The sequence below is a fragment of the Scyliorhinus torazame genome, chromosome 3 (assembly GCF_047496885.1).
Source record: "Scyliorhinus torazame isolate Kashiwa2021f chromosome 3, sScyTor2.1, whole genome shotgun sequence".
Classification (NCBI taxonomy): Eukaryota; Metazoa; Chordata; class Chondrichthyes; order Carcharhiniformes; family Scyliorhinidae; genus Scyliorhinus; species Scyliorhinus torazame.
Window position 1 is genome coordinate 181,457,862 of NC_092709.1, and position 23,003 is coordinate 181,480,864.

The 23,003-nt window shown below is 49.2% G+C and overlaps 1 protein-coding gene and 1 long non-coding RNA gene across 5 annotated transcripts in view; one reads left to right on the plus strand and one right to left on the minus strand.

Annotated features, from left to right (window-relative positions):
• The window catches only part of arap2 (ArfGAP with RhoGAP domain, ankyrin repeat and PH domain 2), a 604,005-nt gene that overhangs the window by 110,996 nt on the left and 470,006 nt on the right, over positions 1-23,003 (minus strand). For all 4 annotated transcript variants that reach the window (XM_072496549.1, XM_072496548.1, XM_072496547.1 and 1 more), the window contains 3 exons: positions 8,270-8,338; positions 5,821-5,895; positions 3,962-4,079 (listed from right to left, as the gene is read on the minus strand). In XM_072496549.1, coding sequence (XP_072352650.1) covers positions 3,962-4,079; positions 5,821-5,895; positions 8,270-8,338 — 262 coding nt within the window. The remainder of the gene's footprint in view (positions 1-3,961; positions 4,080-5,820; positions 5,896-8,269; positions 8,339-23,003) is intronic.
• LOC140408816 (uncharacterized) overlaps positions 1-23,003 on the plus strand; it is a 65,514-nt gene that overhangs the window by 17,100 nt on the left and 25,411 nt on the right. The gene's annotated exons all lie outside the window — the stretch shown is intronic.

Here is a 23,003-nt window from a genome sequence, read left to right on the forward strand (position 1 = left end):
GAGGTGGGATGGAGGCGCCTCATAGGTCTCATGTGTGCCGGCAGCGCCTGTCATTTGTGGACCTGCCGGAAAGGGCATGACATTGAAGACACCCACTGAGCAGGGGACCATATGGAATCTGCTGGATCATGGCGCACCTAACACTGCGCGATTATGGAGGAGGACACCCAATCCCAGTGGCTGTCAGGGTGACTGTTGCCCTGAATGTTTACGCCATGGGGTCCTTCCAGGTGCTGAGTGGGGACCTGTCAGGGATCTTGCAGAGCTCAGTGTACAGTTGCATCGGAGTCGTCACGGATGCCCTATATGCCTGGTCAGCATAATATATCAAATTAAATGTGGGCACTGACTACCAGGATGTCCGGGCAGCAGGGTTAGCCGTCATCGCAGGGATGCTCCAGGTACAGCCTGTGATCGACGGGATGCATGTCGCCCTATGAGGACCGGACCATGACAGGCCATTCTTCAAAAAACAGTAAGGGATTCCATAGATTATCATAGAATTTACAGTGCAGAAGGAGGCCTTTCGGCCCATCGAGTCTGCACCGGCTCTTGGAAAGAGCACCCTACCCAAACTCAACACCTCCACCCTATCCCCATAACCCAGTAACCCCACCCAACACGAAGGGCAATTTTGGAAACTAAGGGCAATTTATCATGGCCAATCCACCTAACCTGCACATCTTTGGACTGTGGGAGGAAACCCACGCACACACGGGGAGGTTGTGCAGACTCCGCACAGACAGTGATCCAAGCCGGAATCGAACCTGTGACCCTGGAGCTGTGGAACAATTGTGCTATCCACAATGCTACCGTGCTGTCCATTCGATGAACCTGCAGCTTGTGTGTGACCATCAGCTGCACATCATGCACGACTGTCCAATACCCAGGCAATGTGCACGACACCTTTATCCTGGCACACTTGACAATTTCTGACACCTCCGAGGGGCACGCCGGGTGAGGGCTCGCTATTAGGCGACAGGGCTATCCATTGCGGAGTGGCTGATGATGCATATCCGACGGCTATGCGGAAACCCAATACAATGAGTCACCGGCATGGGCCCCATCACCTCATCCTCCTTCAGGGTGCCCGATGGCTACTCCTTGGGATGGGAGTGAGATCCGAGTTCCCTCTAGGTTCCCCCACCACTTGGCGCTGCCAGTCCTGGAGGACTGCTCCAATTTCAACCAGGGTCTCAATGCTCATGGCCATGGAGCACAGGGAATGGGCCACTTCGCTCTCGGACTGGCTCAGGTCAGCTAGTGCCCGGGCAACATCGCCGGCTCTCTCAGCCATGACCCACTTTGGCTGTGCCAAGCTCAGGAGCGTTGTTGCAATGTCCAGGTAGCTCTGGTACATAGCTGCCTGTGACACGGCAGCACTGTTCTGTGCCTTGGCCATCACCCACAAGAATGCCCCAGGCCTTGGACAACTTATCCATGGCCGATACCTTCGCCCCCAAGGCCTCCAACACGGAGAGCACCTGTGCGGTGTTGGCCTGAGTGGCACACGTGGTTGGCACTGCCTCCTGCCCCTGCAGGTGGTTTGCCTCTTCCAACTGCGCCTGCAGGTGCTGGATGGTTACCGACAGCCCCTCATGTAGTCTCTGGCTCTGCATCTTCATCTCCACTATCGATGGTACTGCCCTTTACTGAAGCCCGAGACACGTCTGGGCGGCAGCTAGCCCCTGGACCGGGCAGCCCTCCAAACACCGTCCCCTCGGGGATTCGTACCTCCACTGCAACTGTGTAGTGTCCACCAGATAGTGCCCCAGGAGCCTCTTCACTAACGTGCCCGACCGAGGTGAATGTCTCTGGGATGTTGGAGGGTGTTGGAGACAGCTGTGACAGGGAGTCAGTGTTGTCCCCGGACTGGTGCTCTGAGGTGTCTTGAGCTGAAGTTTGGGGGCTCTCGTCGGTGTCCATTACCTCTTCATCGCTGGTATCTGCTTGGGGTTGGGGTCGGGGCAGAGGGCACCAGAAGGACCTGCCTCGACACCAGATGATTTTGTAAGACACAAGACATGACACATGTTTGGATTGCGTGTTGGGGTGGTCTGTGGGTGGTGTGGGGGTTGTGCCGCATGTGCCATGCAGAACTGCAACTCAGCGGGGTCTCATTTGCTCGCCCAATGCTGATCTCTGCCTCGGCGACTGCCCTCTCTCCAGGCTCACCAACCAGGTCCCGTGACCGCCGCCCTGCGGGGAGTTGCCGCAGATCTGCTGGCTCCCCTCTGATCCTCTCTCTCTGATGGTGGGTATGCGCTGCCTTCTCCTTTGTTGCGGGGTGGGGGGGGGTCAGAAATGGCCTCTGTGGCCAGGCACCCGGCCATGGCAGGCAGTATGGATGCTGGCATGCGGTGCAGAATAGGGGGTGTGCACACTGTCGGCGGGTGGGGTCCAGTCACTCTCCAAATGGGCAAGGGGCATTATGGGTGTGTGGGATGGGGATCAGTGCTAGGGGCATGGTGTTGCCTACTTAACCTGGCCGCCCTGAGGTTGTGCAGCTTTTTGCGGCACTGCTGACCGGTCCTTGTGGTAGGGCCCACGGCCTCTGCCACTTGTGCCCAGTCCTGGTGTACGGCGGTGGATGGCAGCCTCCTTCCCACCCTGGGGTACAGGGTAGCCCGCCTCACCTCCACGGCATCCAACAGGGTCTCTAGCTCAGCATGTGTCAACCAGGGTGCCGCTCTCGATGCTGCCATCTTATTGGCTGGGATGTGTGTGTGGGGGGAGTGGAGTGCTAATATGTGGCTGCAGCTTGTCAGCCTCTCGAGTGTCAATCCCGACCCCGGTGAATCAGACACCATTTTTCATTGGGATCGATCGTGTTCTACATGGTGCCGGTGCTAGCCTATTAACAGTTCCGGAATTGCTCCGGAACACAGGCCAACTTAGTTGTCATCGAAGTCCACCGAGTCAGTCCCGGCGTCAGCATTTAGTCTCTGAAACGGAGAATCACGCTCTAGGTATATGGTGCAGAACCTAGCTCAACTATGACACCCCCAAAATTAATAGATAGCTAATAAATAATATCCAAATTCAGATAGAAGTGAAGAATAGGCACTTGACTAATATGTGTAGGTAGGGGCGGGGGACAGTAACCAGTGAGAAGAGACATTTAGTTTTCAATTTGTTTCAAAGTGATATGTTGTCACCCACTCAGCAATTTTATTATGTAACTGCTAAATACTCAGCTTTCTGTGTACATTTCATTCAGTATCCGACCAGTGAGAGCCTTCTCCCGCGGATGGAAATGGCTGGCACGAGGGGACATAGCTTTAAACTGAGGGGTAATAGATATAGGACAGAGGTCAGAGGTAGGTTCTTTACGCAAAGAGTAGTGAGGCCGTGGAATGCCCTACCTGCTACAGTAGTGAACTCGCCAACATTGAGGGCATTTAAAAGTTTATTGGATAAACATATGGATGATAATGGCATAGTGTAGGTTAGATGGCTTTTGTTTCGGTGCAACATCGTGGGCCGAAGGGCCTGTACTGCGCTGTATTGTTCTATGTTCTATGTCTCGTGGCACAGTGGGTAAAATCCCTGCCTCTTGAATCACAAGCTCCGGGTCCGATTCCCACTCCACACTGGAGCTTTGACAAAGGGTCATCTGGACTCAAAACATTAGCTCTTTTCTCTCCCTACTGATTCTGCCACACCTGCTGAGATTTTTCAGCATTTTCTCTTTTGGTTTCCCACTCCACACTGTCCAAGGAAGGTACATTCATAATGTGGTCAAACAAGTTGACTATCAACCTGTAAATCCTTCCAATATGTCTGGTGGTAGGTGGTAAAAGCAGGAGAATTTCCTGGTCAGCCAGACTGCTTAAGGCAATGGCAAACCACTGCAGTACTGTGCCAAGCATAATCATGGACCAATTCAATAGAAGTCCATGCTCGCCAACACCCTATTAGAACATGGTCCTGAAGAGGAGGAAGAGGAGGAGTATCCTACCCAGCTCTCCGTTCTCTATGACTTCAAATGTCGCCCAAACAGCCGTCTCATCAGCAACGATGTTCCTCATTTCAAGAACAATGTGAGTTAATTCTTCCGCTGTCATGGTTGGAGATACCTGTGAATCATGCAAAAAAAGTCTTTATTTCAAATAAAGTCACAGTGCTGCAAACATGGGAACATGATGAAAGTATTTGAAACTGGTTAAATTAATTCAACATCATCATAAATTTGTAAATGTGCAGCAACTAAAATCCGTTGTAAGTTGGAACTTTCAAAGCTGCTGCAATTTAAAAAGCGGATCTGATCTGATTTCCTTTGATTTTCCCTTGGATCATTGATAAATCATTGGTGCTCTTTTGATAAAATCAAAACTTTTAGGTTTGGGTACAATACAGATCCCTTTACTGACACAAAGATGGATCAAAATGATTAAAATCCCATGGCAGTATTTGAAGTAACTCTCCTGGTAAAAAAGTAAATATTTCTCCCTCAAGCAACACAACGCAAAACAGTTTTATTGCTCTGTCAGGTATTTGTTTTTTCACAAAATGGCTGTTGTACATCATAAGTCTTACTTAAAAATACCCTATTTTATATGGTGCACTTTGGACATGTTGTCACAAATGTCCCAGGCCTGCACAGATCTGTTACATCCTAATAGAAATCAAAATGGACCAAAATATCCACATAAGGAAACAAAAGTCCACATTCTTTCCTTCAAGTAGAGATACATTAAAAAAGTCTTCCAGTATCATGTTCTACAGTTTAGAAGAATGTCCACTATGTCTAAAATTAATAAGCGTGTTAACATTGGGGCAACATTCTTTCTGAAAAAATCTGAACTGGCCCAATCCGATATTTCAATTTGTATTCACAACATTTATAATAAATCTGAGCATCCACAATTACGTGATACTGTATCACATGGCATTATCTGTACACAGAATATGTATATAAAGCATATTTGTGTATCAATGCTATTCTCTTCTTTTGTGCGATATGGGCATTTATTGCCTATCCCTAATTGCTCTTGAACTGAGTGGCTTGTTTGGCTGTCAACCATCTCTCGAGTCACTTGTAGATCAGACTAGGGAAGGAAGGTAGCGTTCCTTCTCGAAAGGACATTACTGAACCAGATAGGTTTTACCGACAATTAACAATGGTTTCACGGTCATCATTAGACTTTTTTGGTTCCAGGATTTTATTGAATTTAAATTTCACCATCTGCCGTGGTGGAGTTAGAATCCAGGTCCCCAGAGCATTACTCTTGGTCTCTGGATTACCAGTGCAGTGACAATACCAATACACCACCATGCCCCTGCAACAACACCATGTGAATCATATCACTTTTAAGGCAGAGCAACTTATATTCTTCATTACCAAGGGGATGAACAGTTATCAGAGGGTAGGCAGGAATCTGGGGTTGAGGTTATAATCAGATCAGCCATGATCTTATTAACTGATGGAGCATGCTCGAGGCTGAATGGCCTACTCCCACTGCTAATTTCTATGTTTGTATGTATTACTTCATTCTGTGTCTCATGAGGAAATCCTGGTGCTCCTCACATACAATGAATTAACTCGAAGTGAACTCAGGGTTTTGCTGCTGGCAGATGCAGGAATCATTTTTTTCCACAGCAATACCCCCACTAACATCCAACAGCTAAATGATCAGTTACATTGTATTTTGAAGGGCTGATTAAGAAATTAATGCCAAGGAATTGAAAAACTCCAATACTGCTTTTCAAATCGTAGCACAAGATCTTTAACAACTTAGATAGGTTTATGGGACCTTGATTAACTAACAGCTGAACAGGGGGGGCATTCAAGATTTCATACTATAACCACATACATACCCTAATTATGCAGCAGCAATCAGGTTCCTTGGTCACCACGTACACTCCAATGATCAGGTTCCCATTACCTGTAACCTGAAGAAAACATTTTCATATTTTCTCAGCGATTACTAATATTTCACTGACGGTTGTTTTATTTTTGGAATCTCTAACAGGCAATAGCTTTCAAAAGTTACTCTTTTTTATTTTGAATGCTGTTACATTATAAAGAATTTCACATAAAGTGATGTGGGATTTGTGTCGAAACATTGAGCCATCACAGAAGGCAACATACAAAGAAAGTGATTTTCTTGCAATACGGAGGCTGGCTTGTGTTTTATGGCTATCCAAATTCAATGCCTATCCTTAATGTCATACATTTTGGATTGACAGTAATTGAGTAGCTTTTTGTGAATCTCATAAGGCGACAAATACAAAAATATCAGCAAGTTTATAAATTTCCCCTGCTGTATCAGACAACTGGTCCTGCATTATTGCTGAAACTCAGGGAAGGGAGCAGGTTCCCAGAACTATGGATCAATTGCTCATTCCCTTGCTCTTTTGAGATTAAGCCAGTAAAAGGTTGCTACCGTCTTAATAGGTTACATTCACACCAAGAACTTGAAGATTTTGAGCAATAGAAGGCAGCCGTTGGGTCCCTTATCTGCATCTCAGATCAGCAACAAATATTGTTGTTTCTTCAGTGATAACCCACAATGGCCTCTCGAAACAATAAATGCTAGCAGCCACGAAGAGGAAGAATTCAGTGCCATTGAACAAAAGAAGTAAGTTTTCCCCAAAAAACTGTGGTCTCCTCCTTAGTGCAAAAATCCATTATGCAAATTGAAATTGAATTACAATTCCACACGACATGCATATTATGCTGTTGGTGCTCATATGACTGATAGAATGTGGTTAACACTACTGTTTTATAAAGCATTCACATAATCAAACTACAAAGGACTCTTACTCTAATGAAATAAATTAAAAATTGAACGATTAGTGCGGAAGCTGGAGTGCCTTTATAAGTTATTAAAAATGTGCATTTTAGACAGATTAAAACATTACATGTAAATGAATTAAATGTAACTCTTTCATCTCAAACAATCAGCTAATTGCAAATATAGACAATTCATTTTTCTGAATTTTTTTCTTTTACAATTTTCATTCTTGAAATGTGGGTAACACTGGTAGGTCTACATTTAATATCCATCTTAAGATTCTGGAACAAATGCAGGCTTTGTGTTGTTGAGGTTATTACAATGGTGTTACATAGGGGTCCAAGAATTACAACCAGAAAAGTTAAAGGTCGGTATATGTCTAAATCATTATTATGTGTAACTTGGAAAAAAGGTGATGGTGTTCCCATGATGTTGCTACTCTTTTGTGTTTCTGAGTGATAGAGGTTGTAGTGCTGTGCAGCATGGGGTGCCAAAGCAAGTTTGGTGAATTGCTCTGTGCATCCTATAGATAATATAGAGTGCGGCCACAAGAGGGTGTGGTACTGAGTTGAATGGCAGACCGCCCATCAAAAAGGCTGGTATAGCTCAGTGGGCTAGACAGTTGGTTTGTGATGCAGAACAAGGCCAGCAGCACGGGTTCAGTTCCCGTACCAGCTTACCCAAACAGGTGCCGGAATGTGGCGACTAGGGGCTTTTCACAGTAACTTCATACTTGTGACAATAAAAGGTTATTACTATTATGTAGACAGTTCTGCCCTGGATGGTATTGAGGGATGAGTAGTCCACCACATTCCTTAACTAAGTCTTGTAGATTTTGGATAGGTATAGAAGGGACATGAGGTGAGTGACGTGTTGCAGAGCACTCAACGTTTTCTCAGCTCGAGTACATGCTGTAAGTCCCTTGCTTTCAGTAGTGTTTTCTCCAATTGTATTTAACACAAGAGACAGTGTTTCGAAAACAGGAAATCAATAATTGACAACAAGAGCTTCTACAGGCAGAGAGGGGGGAAAGGGAGATTTTAGGCACTGGATGCCATCCCATAGGGGATTCAAATGAGGCCAAATAGAATACTTACAAATACTTTCCATTAGTAAACATGCCAAGATGCAATGGTGCAATTCTTTTTGAATCTGGAAGCTAGAAACCAATTCATATATGGCATTTGGCACTACCGCAAGAATGTCAAAACTGCACTAATAGATTACCACATGAATACCAGTACTCTGAAACTCAGCAATGCTGGCCATCTCTCTAAATGACACAGAGTTGAAATGTAACAGCTCACATAAAAATATTGCATACTGGCAGACATTTGACCAGTATGTGAATAAACTTTATTCACATCATCAAAGTCATCTTACTAAAATGTATAAAATGAACTGTATGGCTTTAAATATTAAAATATGAAAGCCAACAGGCCAATGAATTGAAGACTATTGATGAGGTGAATTTACTCTGTATCAAAACATAATGGGAAGTTAAATCTTGCAAAGCAACACGTTCACACCTGTGTGTCCTTCCATGTCATTATGAGGCTATTTTCTATCTCCATCTGTTTCACCTGGTCTTCATTAACCTATTTCAAACGAAGAACAGAAACATTAATCAAAAAGTACAAACACATGATGAGTTAAGTGTCTGGAGGTGGCAAAAAAATTAACCAATCCATTTATTCCATGAAGGATAACATAGATTAAAGAATCAGGGATAGAAATCTTATTTTATTCAATAGAATTGACAATAGTCCTTCATCTCCTGAATCTTGGTTACCTACCCCTTTGTGATTTTCCAGATTTTTAATTAAAATTTGTTTTTCCTAGTTGATCTGAAGAAACAAGTTACTTGACTATTGATTTAGTAGGATTTTCAAGGAAAACATATCCAATGTCTGCTGGGAGAATGAGAAAATTGAGGGAGGAATTCCTGTCAAAAGACTAAATTCTGCATTAAAGCCAGTTCTTACTCGCTTTTCTCCAAAGGTACTCTTTGTGAGGGGTTTTCAGGATGGAAGGCGTAGTGATTACAAAAACACACAAAGCTCTTTTAAAGAACTAAACTAATTTTATTAACACTACTAAATTTGAGTTTGAAATTTGAAATTCTAAATAGCAAACATATATATAAGAATTAAACTACGCTGACTTCCGGTGGCGGCTATGAGGGAATGAGTCGCACATTCGGTGGCTCTCACTCCGGCCGGATTTTTGGACCCGATTTCCCGACTTTTCGAAACTTTTGAGCGCTAGAAAAGATGGCCACAAAGTTGCTGATTTAAACGTGCAGAGCTGCATGGAAACAAAGAAGAGCAGAAAGCAGCGAAAGCAGGAAAAGAAGGGGCAGAGACAAAGTGATGTGGGAGCTGACCCGGGATCAAAGATGGCTGACGTACGGACCGCAGACCAGACGATCCAAGCAGCGCTGGACAATATGCTGCAGGTCAAAAAAGGAAGTTTTGAAGCAATGAAGCAGGATAACGTAGAACCGCTTCAGAAAGCGGTGGAGCAAGTGAACCAAAGGCTCGAGGCCCAGGACAAAAAGGTCAAGGAGCTGGAGCAAGCGGTGGAGGAACAGGCGGACACACAAACAACCACTGCAGTAGAGATAGATGGGTTAAAGGAGCGACAGAAAAGGCTGCTCAACAGACTTGAAGACCTGGAAAACAGAACCCGCAGACAAAATCTGAGAATTGTTGGCCTCCGGAGGGGCCCGAGGGAGCGGACGCCACGATGTTTGTGGCAGACCTGTTGCAGCAGCTGATGGGGGCTAACTCCTTCCCGCGACCGCTGGAGCTGGACGGGGCACACAGGGTGCAGGTGAGGCAGCCGCGACCCCCCCCCCCCTGCCCCCGACCAGTGGTGGTCAGGTTCCACAGGTTCACGGATAAGGAACATATCCTTCAGTGGACAAAGAGCACAAGGAGATGTACATGGAACATCAATGTCCTGCGCATCTACCAGGACCTGAGTTAGGAGGTGGCCAGGCGACGAGCAGCCTTTAAACAAATTAAAGAGATCCAGTTCAACAAGCACGTGAAGTTCGGTCTGCTCTTCCCGGCGCGTCTTTGGGTCATGCACCAGAGCCAACATTACTACTTTGTGGACCCCGATGAGACGATGGAGTTGCAAAGGATCCGGGACTGGTGCCGAACTGAGGACCCACGGACTCAAGCCAGAGTCTGAGTATTATGGTTTACGTGACTTCTATTTTTCTTGGACTGACTTTCTACTTTTTGCTGCTTCACAGGTACTTTGTATTTTTTTCACTGCCTTTGGTTACAATGGGCGAGGGGGGGATGGCTGCCCCCTCCCTCTTTTCTTTTTGCTTTTTTTTTGTGTTTTTTCTTTTTGGAGCTTCCATCGCAACAGAAATTTGGGCAGGAAGCAATGGGGGTTAAAGTTATTTGATGCGGGGGGGTTACACGGGTGCTGTGTTTTTCTTTTATTAATGCGCAGAAAGGGGCGATTGGTATCACTCAGCTGTTTACACAACTGGAATAGTATTACAGCTGGAGCGGTCTCGGTTCTTTGTTTGATTGCCCTTTTTTGCTTGATCTTCCTTATCTCAGAGTGACTGCTCGAGCAGGACAGACCAGTGGAATTGATGTGGATCGGTGGGAGGGATGAGCTCGGGGGAACAATGGGAGCGAGACAAGTGGGCGCCGGAGAGATGAGTCACCAGGCTAGCTGGAAGCTAGTCAAGGAAGTCAGGTGGGGGGGTATGCATACAGCCAGTATATGGCAGGGGTCGGGTTACAGAGGGTTGTGGTTGCTGGGTGGGGGGGGGGGGGAGCTATTCTGCTGACATTGGAGGGATCTAAATTAGGTAACAGAGAGGAGGTCGGGGGTGGGAACTGCCAGGAGGCGAACCGGGAGGGACGTGGCACATGGGCTGGGGGCGGGCCCAAGAAGGGCTATGGTTGACCGGCACCGTTGGGGGGGGGGGGGGGGGGGGGCAGGTGCCCTCCAACCAGGCTGATCACCTGGAATGTCAGAGGACTAAACGGGCCAGTCAAGAGGGCGCGTGTGTTCGTGCATTTGCGGGCTCTAAAGGCGGACGTAATCATGCTGCAGGAGACACATCTGAAAGTGACTGGCCAGACCAGACTAAGGAAGGGCTGGATTAGCCAGGTCTTCTACTCGGGCTTAGACTCTTAAGTCCAGGGGGGTGGCAACAATGATCAATAAACGGGTTCAATTCGAGGCAGAGGGCATAATTGCAGACGGAGGTGGTAGATTTCTTATGGTCCGTGGTAGGCTTGAGGGGGTGAGGGTAGTCCTGATGAATGTATATGCTCCAAATTGGGACGATACTGACTTCATTAAAAGGTGCTGGGGAAAATCCCAGATTCGACTCACGCAAGCTGATCATGGGTGGGGACTTCAACACGGTCCTCGACCCCAGACTAGACCGGTAATGCTCCAGTACTGGTAGGCTCCCAGTGATGGCAGGGAACTGAGGGGTTCATGGAGCAGATGGGGGGGGGGGGGTAGACCCATGGAGAGCCAGACGGCCGACGGGAAGGGAATATTCATTCTACTCGCATGTTCACGAAGTATATTCCAGAATCGATTTCTTCATCATGAGCAGGGACTGTGTAGGGGGGGTAAAAAATACAGAGTACTCGGCGGTCACCATCTCGGATCACGCCTCTCACTGGGTTGACCTGCAGGTCAGCAAAGGGAGTTACCAATGCCCGCAATGGAGGTTGGACGTAGGATTGCTAGCAGATGAGGGCGTGTGCGAGAGATTGCGGAAGTGCATGCAGGACTGCCTTCAGGTTAATGACACAGAGGAAGTCTCAGCAGCGACCTTGTGGGAGGTACTGAAGGCAGTGGTAAGGGGAGAGCTGATTTCAATCCGGGCCCACAGAGATAGAACGGACAGAGCGGAAATGGGCAGACTGGTCAAGGAGATTCACCGGACAGACAGGGTATACGCAGAGGCCTTGAGGGAGGGCCTACTTAGAGATAGACGGAGACTGCAGGCCGAGCTGGGAGTGTTGTGTACGAGCAAAGCCGTGGAACAACTCAGGAAGGCAAAAGGTATGGTGTATGAGCATGGGGAGAAAGCTAGTAGAATGCTTGCGCAGCAACTCAGGAGGAAGGAGGCGGCCAGAGAAATAGGCAGGGTAGTGGACGGTATGGGGAACAGAGTGGATGACCCGTCAGGACTGAACAAGGTGTTTCGGGAGTTTTATAGCAAGCTCTATACCTCAGAACCCCCTGAGGAGCCGGAGGAGATGAAGCGCTTCTTAGACGGACTGACCTTCCCAAAAGTGGGCAGGGGACTAGTAGACGGACTGGGGGTCCCGATTAGAGCTGAGGAAGTACTGGGGGGCTTGAAGGCTATGCAGTCGGGTAAATCCCCGGGGCCGGATGGATACCCAGTAGAGTTCTACAAAAAGTTCTCGGAGATAGTGGGGCCGGTGCGGACTAGGGTATTTAATGAGGCGAGGGACAGAGGGATTCTGCCCCCGACGATGTCACAGGCTACCATCTCGCTGATATTAAAACGGGATAAAGACCCGGAAGTGTGTGGGTCATACAGACCAATCTGCCCGATCAACGTTGACTCCAAGCTCCTGGCTAAGATCTTGGTGCTTAGAATTGAGGACTGTGTCCCAGAGGTGATCGGGGAAGACCAAACATGGTTTGTTAAAGGCAGACAGCTGGTAGCCAACTTAAGACTACTCAATGTGATCATGATGCACCGGAGGGCAGATAGGTAGAGGCAGTGGTGGCAATGGATGCCGAGAAGGCCTTTGACCGGGTGGAGTGGGACTATTTGTGGGAGGTACTCGGATGGTTCGGGTTCGGACAGGGCTTTGTCGACTGGGCAGACTATTGTATGAGGCCCCAAAAGCTAGCGTAAGGACGAATAGGACAACATCGGACTATTTTAGACTACACCAGGGGACCAGACAGGGATGTCCACTCTCCCCGTTGCTGTTCGCACTGGCTATAGAACCTCTGGCGATTGCCCTGAGAGATGTGAGGGGGTGGAAGGGAATGATTAGGGGAGGGGTGAAACACAGGGTCTCGCTTTATGCGGATGATCTTCTCCTGTACGTATCAGACCCATTGGCCGGGATGGACAGTATACTGGGAAAATTGAGAGCATTCGGCCGGTTTTCAGGGTACAAACTGAACATGACTAAGAGTGAGATGTTTGTAGTGCAGGCGAGGGGCCAGGAGAACAGGTTGAAGGGGCTGCCATTTAGGATGGTCGGAGAAAGTTTCCGATACTTGGGGATACAGGTGGTGCGAGACTGGGGCAGGCTGCAGAAGAGCAAGTTTCGGAGATGGGATGCATTCCCGCTATCACTTGCGGGGAGAGTGCAGACGGTAAAGATGACAATCCTCCCAAGATTCCAGTTTATTTTTCAGTGTCTCCTGATTTTCATCCCGCGGTCCTTCTTCAAAAGGGTCAACAAGATTACTATGGGCTTTGTCTGGGCGGGGAAGTCCCCGCGGGTGAAGAAAGCGAAGCTTGAGAGGAACCGTAGCGAGGTGGGGCGGGCGCTGCCGAACCTTAGCAACTATAACTGGGCGGCCAACATACCCATGGTAAGGAGTTGGATGGGGGGTATGGGGTCTATTTGGGGGCAAGTGGAGACGGCTTTGTGCATGGGCACCAGTCTGGCAGCCCTGGCCATGGCTCCCCTACCGCTCCCGCCGGCCAGGTACTCCACCAGCCCGGTAGTGGTGGCAGCCCTGCGGATCTGGGGGCAGTGGAGGAAACATGTAGGGGAGGTGGGAGCATTGGACTGGTTTCCATTATGCGACAACCACCGATTTGCCCCCGGGAGCATGGACGGTGGATTCCGAGCATGGCGGCGGGCGGGGGTGGGGAGGATGGGTGATATGTTCTTGGGGGGGAGCTTCGCAAGCGTGAGAGCCTTGGAGGAGAAATTTGGACTAGTAAGGGGGAATGACTTTAGGTACTTGCAAGTGCGTGACTTCATACGTAGACAGGTCCCATCCTTCCCGCGCCTCCCACCAAATGGGATCCAGGATAGAGTAGTTTCCAGGGGAGAGGTAGGAGAGGGGAAAGTCTTGGATATATACCAAGAACTCATGAAAGGGGAGGAGTCCCAGACAGAGGAACTGAAGCTCATGTGGGAGGAGGAACTCGGCGAGGAGATGGAGGACGGGGTATGGGCGGAAGCCCTGAGTAGGGTAAATTCAACTACAACATGGGCTAGGCTCAGCCTGATTCAGTTCAAGGTCGTCTACCGGGCCCACATGACGGTGGCCTGGATGAGCAGATTTTTTGGGGTGAAAGGCAAATGTGCTGGTCTTGGGGGAACCAGCAAATCACGTCCACATGTTTTGGGCATGGCCAAAACTTAAGAGATACTGGGAGGAATTTGCGGACGTCATGTCCCAGGTACTGAAAACTAAGGTGGTGATGAGTCCAGTAGTGGCAATTTTGGGGGTCTCGGAAGACCTGGGGGTCTGGGAGGAGAATGAGGCTGACGTCTTGGCCTTTGCTTCTCTGGTAGCTCGGCGACGCACATCGCTGGCATGGAGGGACTCAAAGCCCCCGAAGACCAAAGTATGGCTCTCGGACATGTCGAGCTTTCTTGGTCTGGAAGAAATTAAGTTCGCCTTGAGCGGATCTTTATTCGGATTCGCCCGAAGGTGGCAACCATTCATCGACTTCTTCGCGGGGAATTAAACGTCAGCGGCGGCGGGGGGAGTAGATTAGAGTAGAATAGGGGGGATAAATAGGCGGATACGGTTTATGAGGGGGGATTGGTCATTTGCACTATATTTTTGTTGATATTTGCACATTACTGTACACTGTAACTGTTTACAATGCCAAATATACATCACTAAAATTGTTCATTAAAAAAAAAGAATTAAACTACACTCATTAACACTATATCTACTAACTATAATATCTTAACTAGCTCTGCAATACACTTTAAATCTTGTCTCCTTCAGCTCTAATCTAATCTCCAGCTAACGCCTTCTGCTACTATCTTTTCCATCACCTTCTGACCCACAGGCTTAGCATTATCCCTTATATATTCATAGAGCTGATGCACGATCGATTCGACAAAGACTAAAGTTGGGTACAACTGTGGCTTTATTAGTCAGATGCGTGGCCTCCTGCTGCAGCTGGCGAAATGGCAGGGCACTGGAGGTCATGCATATTTATACAGTTCTCCGTGGGCGGAGCCAGCCGGCAGGAGCTACCGGCGAACCTGTAGTGCAGGTCCTACCTTACATCTCCTATTACAGTGGTTCACCACATTCACCCCCTGTTAAAAATGAGTCCGGCGGGGGTGACGTGAAACTATGTACAATTAGTGCAATTATGTACAGTGGTAGGGAAAGAAAAGTCCATGTTGACGGTCCGGAGTCCGTCAAAGGTTCAGCCGGTCCGGTGCTTTGGTGCTTCATTGGGAGCGGCGTAACGGTGGCGGCAAAGTCGGTGCTGGCGGTGGCACCGATGGCGGTGCTGATGCTGGCCAGTCATCGGGGAACTCCGGGAGCGTGCAGAAGTCCTCTTCGTCCTCCTGTGCGGAAAAGGGGAGGGGGGATGCTCTGGTGGGGTCAATATTGGCGGTGCGGTGGGAGGTTGTTGGGGGGTGGGGGGGGTTGTTGGGGTGGAACCTGACGGTGCCAGGTCCCTGAGTGAGACAGTACCTTGGCGGCCGTCGGGGAACTCCACGTAGGCATATTGAGGGTTGGCGTGGAGCAGGTGAACCCTGTCCACCAAGGGGTCCACCTTGTGGAGACGGATGTGCCTACGGAGAAGGACCGGTCCTGGAGCTGCGAGCCAAGTCGGGAGCGACACCCCGGATGTGGACTTCCTGGGGAAGGTAAAAACACATTCATGGGGTGTGTTATTAGTGGCAGTGCACAATAGTGACCGGATGGAGTGTTGAGCATCAGAGAGGACCTCCTGCCAGCGAGAGGCTGGGAGGTTCCTGGACCGCAGGGCCAGCTGGACGGCCCTCCAAACCATCCCATTCTCACGTTATACTTGCCCCTTTCCACGGGGGTTGTAGCTGGTGGTCCTGCTGGAGGCTATACCCCTGCTGAGCAGGAACTAACGCAGCTCATTGCTCATGAATGAGGATCCCCTGTCACTGTGGATGTAGGTGGGGAAACCGAACAGAGCGAAGATGGTGCTGAGGGCCTCGATGATGGTGGCAGACGTCATATCGGGGCATGGTATGGCGAAGGGGAATCTGGAGTACTCATCAACCACACTGAGAATGTACGTGTTACGGTCAGTGGCGGGGAGGGGCCCTTTGAAATCCAAGCTGAGGTGTTCAAAGGGGCGGGAAGCCTTCACCAGGCGCGCACGGTCTGGCTGATAGAAGTGCGGCTTGCAATCCGCACAGACCTGGCAGTTCCTGGTGACTGTCCTTACTTCCTCGACGGAGTAGGGCAGATTGCGAGCTTTGACCAGATGGTACAATCGAGTGACCCCCGGGTGACAAAGACTGTCGTGTAGGGCCCGGAGTTGGTCCACTTGTGCGCTGGCACATGTACCTCGGGAGAGGGCGTCTGGGGGCTCGTTGAGTTTACCGGGGCGATACAAGATCTCGTAGTTATACGAGAGCTCGATTCTCCACCGCAAGATTTTATCATTTTTGATCTTGCCCCGCTGCGTGTTATTGAACATGAAGGCTACCGACAGTTGGTCCGTAAGGAGAGTGAATCTCTTACCGGCCAGGTAATGCCTCCAATGCCGCACAGCTTCAACGATAGCTTGGGCCTCCTTTTCGACGGATGAATGTCGAATTTCAGAGGCATGAAGGGTGCGGGAATAGAATGCCACGGGTCTGCCTGCCTGGTTTAGAGTGGCGGCAAGGGTGATGTCTGAAGCATCGCTTTCTACTTGGAAAGGCAGTGATCCGGATGCGAGGGGATCCTTTGATTGGCAGGGTGGACTGCAAGGGAGCAGCGCCTTACCGTATCTGGATGAACAAAGCTTTTGGTGCTCCCGGAGTCCAGCAGGCACGAGGTCACGTGGCCGTTGATTTTAACCGTCGTCGATGCGGTGGCCTGGTTGTGCGGGCAAGATTGGTCCAGCGTCATCGAAGCGAGCTGCGGGTAACCATCGGATGCTTCGGGTGGCTAGCATGTGCGGTTCCGAAGTCGGGATGTCCGGAGAACCTGTGGGGGACAAGATGACGACGTCCATGGTGCGCACATTGCGGGGTCGGGCCAAGATAGCGGCACCCATTGTGCGCATATTGCGGGGTCGGGACAAGATGGTGGCGCTCATGGGCGCACGTGGCCGAAGGGGGACAAGATGGTGGTGCCCATTGGTCACTCATGGACCCGGGAGGAGACGATGGTGGCTCCCATTGTGCTTCTGGCATGGGGATGGATAGCGGGCACAATCGCAACGACTGCGCGGGCCTGGCACACAGCCGCGAAGTGGCCCTTTTTACTGCAGGATTTACAAACTGCAGTGCGGGCCTGGCAGTGTTGGCGGGGGTGCTTCTGCTGACCGCAGAAGTAGCAGCGGGGACCCCCGGGGTGCGCGGATCGGCGTGCGGCGCAGGTGTATTGGGAACGCAGGACCACGGCTGAGGAGGTCGTCGGCGGGGTCCAGGAGGTGTAGGAAGGAGTAGAAGGGTGGGCAGCGCGGCGGGAGGGGTACGATTGTACGTTACGGGATGCGACCGTCATGGAGAGCGCCAAGGTTTTCGTCTCCGCCAGTTCGAGCGTGGCCCCTTCCAGTAATCGTTCTCGGATGCGGTCCGACGCAATCCCCGTTACGAAGGCATCGCGCATGAGGAGATTTGCGTGTTCGGCATCCATAATGGCCTGACAGTCACAGTCCCGGACAAGTGGAATTAGGGCCCGCCAGATGTCTTCGATGAACTCACCAGGTAGTTGCGAGCGGGTGGCGAGTACATGCCTGGCGAAGAGCGTGTTCGCCTTCTGCGCGTAGTGTTCCTTAAGGAGTTTCATTGCTTTTGTGTAATTCGTGGCGTCTTGGATCAACGGGAACACGCTGGAGCTCAGTCTGGAGTACAGGACGTTTATCTTCTGAGCCTCCGTTGGCTCGGGGTCCACAGCCTTGATGTAGGCTCAAAACATGCTAGCCAGTGAGTAAAGTCTTTACTGGCGTCGGGCGAGTGCAGATCCAGCTGCAGGCGATCGGGCTTAATTCTGATATCCATTCTGTGGAAAACCTGACTGTAATAAATTGATGCACGATCAATTGCACAAAGACTAAAGTTGGGTATAACTGTGGCTTTATTACAGTCAGATGCGTGGCCTCCTGCTGCAGCTGGCGAAATGGCAGGGCACTGGAGGTCATGCATATTTATACAGTTCTCCCTGGGCGGAGCCAGCCGGCAGGAGCTACCGACGAACCTGTAGTGCAGGTCCTACCTTACATCCCCTAATACAGTGGATCACCACAAGAGCTTGCTCCCTTTGATGGCTGTTTGTATACACTTCATTAACCCTTGCATTGCCTTCATGTATGATAATACCACACTCTTTTTCTTACCCCAATTTTTGTATTTGACAGATACACATCTTATTCGTCCTTTGAGTCATGTTCATCATCTAGGGTGTTTGTTAGGGATTTGTCCTGGAAAGTCCTGCTGAAACTAAGACAGGACATCACTGATAATTGAGCTTTGAATGAGTTGCTAAATTGGGATTGCCTCTCCTTGTATTTTATCTCACCTCTGATTTGGGATTCCTTTCAAAGAAAGTTGCATTGTTTTTTTATTTGGTTGCACGAAGTGCGGTGATTCTGGGCAAATTTCTCCCAGGACTTGAATTTAATGTCAAATTCCTGATGATCCCTTCCGAGTCGCCTTCCAGGGCGTCCTTTGACTGCCATAAGCGTGCACCTCAAGCTCTTTACAGACGATTTAATGGAGTAAGAAAGTGTCAGGCATTGTCCAGCTCAATCAGTTGTGACTGTCTCAATATAGTGGGCTCAATTTTCCGGCCACGCTGCGCCAGAATAGCAGCTCACCATGGTGCAGCATCTCGCGAGATTGCGTAGAATCCCGGGAGCAGGATCTGCCGGCTTTCACCAGCCACATTGTGCCACGGCAAGCTGCTGTTCTGGTGCAGCGTGGCTGGTGAAAGCCAGGAGACCCACCCTCCCGAGAAGGGGAATCCCTCCCACAATGGGTGGGATCAGTTTTTGGCAAATCTGCATATTAGAGTGTGGCCTTACTCTAATGTGCAGATTCCTGAGCTACCTGAGGCTTTGGGAGTCAATCCCTTCGCCTTGGGGACCTCGGGCAAGCACCTTTTGGTACTAGTCCCCACAAACGGGGACCAGACAGAACAGCACTCATGGAGGTCTCCAAGGGGATCGGAGGCCCCCAGCTGCATGCTGTTTGGGCAGGGTGGTGCCCTGACACATCTGGTACCACCTGGGTACCCTGGCAGTGCCACCTGGGTGGCAGCCTGGCACTGCCAAGTTGCCAAGGTGGCACTGCCAGTTGGCAGGCATTGCCAGTTTGGCACTGCCAAGATGGCATTTTCTGCGCGTGTGCAATTGGACCCGGGTTGCGCACTGTGCCTTCATTGGTCGAGGCATTGCATATAAAAATTGGCAAGTCATGCTGCAGCTGTACAGAACCTTAGTTAGGCCACATCTGGAATATTGCGTATAATTCTGGTTGCCACACTACTAGAAGGATGTGGATACGTTGGAGAGGGTACATAAGAGGTTTATCAGGATATTGCCTAGTCTGGAGGGTATTAGCCATGAGAGGATGTCGGATAACCTCCAAATGTTTTCACTGGAATGGCGGAGGTTGAGGGTCGACCTGATATTGAAATTATGAGTGGCATGGACAGAGTGGATAGTCAGAAGCTTAATAGGGGACAGAAGTTTAAGGTGTGAAGGAGAAAGTTCAGAGGGGATGTGCAAGGCATGTTTTTTTAGACAAAGGGTGGTGAGTGCCTGGAACTCGCAGCCGGAGGTGGTGGTGGAAGCAGTTATGACAGCGATGTTTTAAGAGGTATATTGACGAATACATGAATAGAACATGGAACATACAACATTACAGCGCAGTACAGGCCCTTCAGCCCTCAATATTGCGCCGACTGTGAAATTCTAAAGCCCATCTACATTATCCCCTTATGGTCCATATGTCTATCCAATGACCATTTGAATGCCCTTAGTGTTGGCGAGTCCACTACTGTTGCAGGCAGGGCATTCCACGCCCATACTACTCTGAGTAAAGAACCTACCTCTGACATCTGTCTTATATCTATCTCCCCTCAATTTAAAGCTATGTCCCCTCGTGCTGGACATCACCATCTGAGGAAAAAGGCTCTCACTGTCCACCCTATCTAATCCTCTGATCATCTTGTTTGCCTCAATTAAGTCACCTTTTAACCTTCTTCTCTCTAATGAAAACAGCTTCAAGTCCCTCAGCCTTCCCTCATAAGATCTTCCCTCCATACCAGGCAACATTCTGGTAAATCTCCTCTGCACCCTTTCCAATGCTTCCACATCCTTCCTATAATGCGGCGACCAGAATTGCACGCTATACTCCAAATGCAGCCGCACCAGAGTTTTGTACAGCTGCAACATGACCTCATAGCTCCGAAACTCAATCCCTCTACCAATAAAAACTAACACACCGTACGCCTTCTTAACAACCCTCTCAACCTGAGTGGCAACTTTCAGGGATCTATGTACATGGACACCGAGATCTCTCTGCTCATCCACACTACCAAGAATCTTATTATTAGCCCAGTACTCTGTCTTCCTGTTATTCATTCCAAAATGAATCACCTCACACTTTTCTGCATTAAACTCCATTTGCCACCTCTCAGCCCAGCGCTGCAGCTTATCTATGTCCCTCTGTAACTTGTAACATCCTTCCGCACTGTCCACAATCCACCGACTTTAGTGTCATCTGCAAATTTACTCACCCATCCTTCTACGCCCTCCTCCAGGTCATTTATAAAAATGACAAAAAGCAGTGGCTCCAAAACAGATCCTTGTGGTATACCACTAGTAACTGGACTCCAGGCTGAAGATTTCCCATCAACCACCACCCTTTGTCTTCTTCCAGCTAGCCAATTTCTGATCCAAACTGCTAAATCACCCTGAATCCTATGCCTCTGTATTTTCTGCAATGGACTACCGTGGGGAACCTTATCAAACGCTTTACTGAAATCCATATACACCACATCAACTGCTTTACCCTCGTCCACCTGTTTGGTCATCTTCTCAAAGAACTCAATAAGGTTTGGGAGGCACGATCTACCCTTCACAAAACCGTGTTGACTGTCTCTAATCAAATTATTCCTTTCCAGATGATTATACATCGTATCTCTTATAAACCTTTCCAAGACTTTGCCCACAACAAAAGTAAGGCTCACTGGCCTATAGTTACTGGGGTTGTGTCTTCTCCCCTTCTTGAACAAGGGGACAACATTTGTTACCCTCCAGTCTATTCCTGTAGACAAAGATGAATTAAAGATCAAAGCCAAAGGCTCAGCAATCTCCTCCCTAGCTTCCCAGAGAATCCTAGGATAAATCCCATCCGGCCCTGGGGACTTATCTATTTTCACACTTTCCAGAATTGCTAACACCTCCTCCTTATGAACCTCAAGCCCTTCTAGTCTAGTAGCCTGTATCTCAGTATTTTCCTCGACAACATTGTCTTTTTCCTGTGTGAATACTGACGAAAAATATTCATTTCGCACCTCTCCTATCTCCTCGGACTCCACGCACAACTTCCCACTACTTTCCTTGACTGGCCCTACTCTTACCCTAGGCATTCTTTTATTCCTGACATATCTATAGAACGCTTTAGGGTTATCCTTGATCCTACCTGCCAAAGACTTCTCATGTCCCCTCCTGGTTCTTCTTCGCTCTCTCTTTAGGTCCTTCCTAGCTAACTTGTAACTCTCGAGTGCCCTAACTGAACCTTCACGTCTCATCTTTACATAAGTCTCCTTCTTCCTCTTGACAAGTGTTTCAACTGCTTTAGTAAACCACAGTTCCCTCGCTCGACCACTTCCTCCCTGCCTGACAGGTACATACTTATCAAGGACACGCAGTAGCTGTTCCTTGAACAAGCTCCACAACAGCATGGGAATAGAGGGATACGGACCCCCTAAGTGTGAAGGTTTTAGTTCAGGCAGCATCATGATCGCCACAGGCTTGGAGGACGGAAGGGCCTGTTCCTGTTCTGTTCTTTCCTTTGTTCTAATTTCTATCGTCTGGCCCAATGACTTAGTTTGGTCATCAAAGCTACTTTGCTTTTCTTGGAATGTTATTGAATCTTCTGATACTATTGGCAGAATTCAATGATGCCTGCTGGAGTGTGAATGATGATGGTGGGGTCTAATAAGAGAATTGGGCAGGCGTCCCAGTATCTGATTCTTGGAGGCAGGTAAACTGTCCCTCACTTAGTTCAGGTGGGGAAGATCCAACACAAGAATTTCGTCCACTGGTAGGATGTCAATTAGGCTCATTAACAAGCTACTCGAGAGCAATTATTCCTGAGATTAATGGTTGAGGGACAGGGGATTGTGGGGAGGGGGGAAATCTCTGCTGAAACCCACCCCTGACCTTTCCATCGAAACTCCCTTCCCCTCTTGCCAGTGAATCTCTTCCACTGCTGCCCACACTTATCTCTTTCCATTGATCCAGCAATGATCCTTGGTGAAGGCGTCAGTGTAGTACCAACAACAGCCACTGCTTCTGGTGACCCTGCTGGTACCAGAGACCTGCTGGGTGTCTAATTGGCTGCTAGCTCTCGGGGATGGAATACCGCCAGTTAAGTGCCTCAGTGCACTGTCTTTGGCCTCCTGGAGGTAAGCTACGTAGGGCCCCCCTGCTTCTCCAACCAGTGGTCAGGATTCCCATCGCACAATCTGGGGACTCAATAATAAGGGGGAGACAGAAGGCATGCCACCTCATGCCCCCACCAATCTAAAACACATCGGCCTGGTGCCATAACGTCCCACCCGCAGCCATAAAATGCTGGAAGGCTCATTAACTGGGGCTATGTGGTACATCATAGAATCCCTACAGTGCAGAAGGAGACCACTCGGCCCATCGAGTCTGCAACAATTCTCTGAAAGAGCGATTCTCCGCCCGACCAAAGTAAACCCACCTAACCTTTTGGTCACCAAGGGGCAATTTAACAAGCCAATCCACCTAACCTCCACATCTTTGAACTGTGGAAGGAAGCTGGAGCACCCAGAGGAAACCGACGCAGAAACGGGAAGAATGTGCAAACTCCACACAGACAGTTGCAT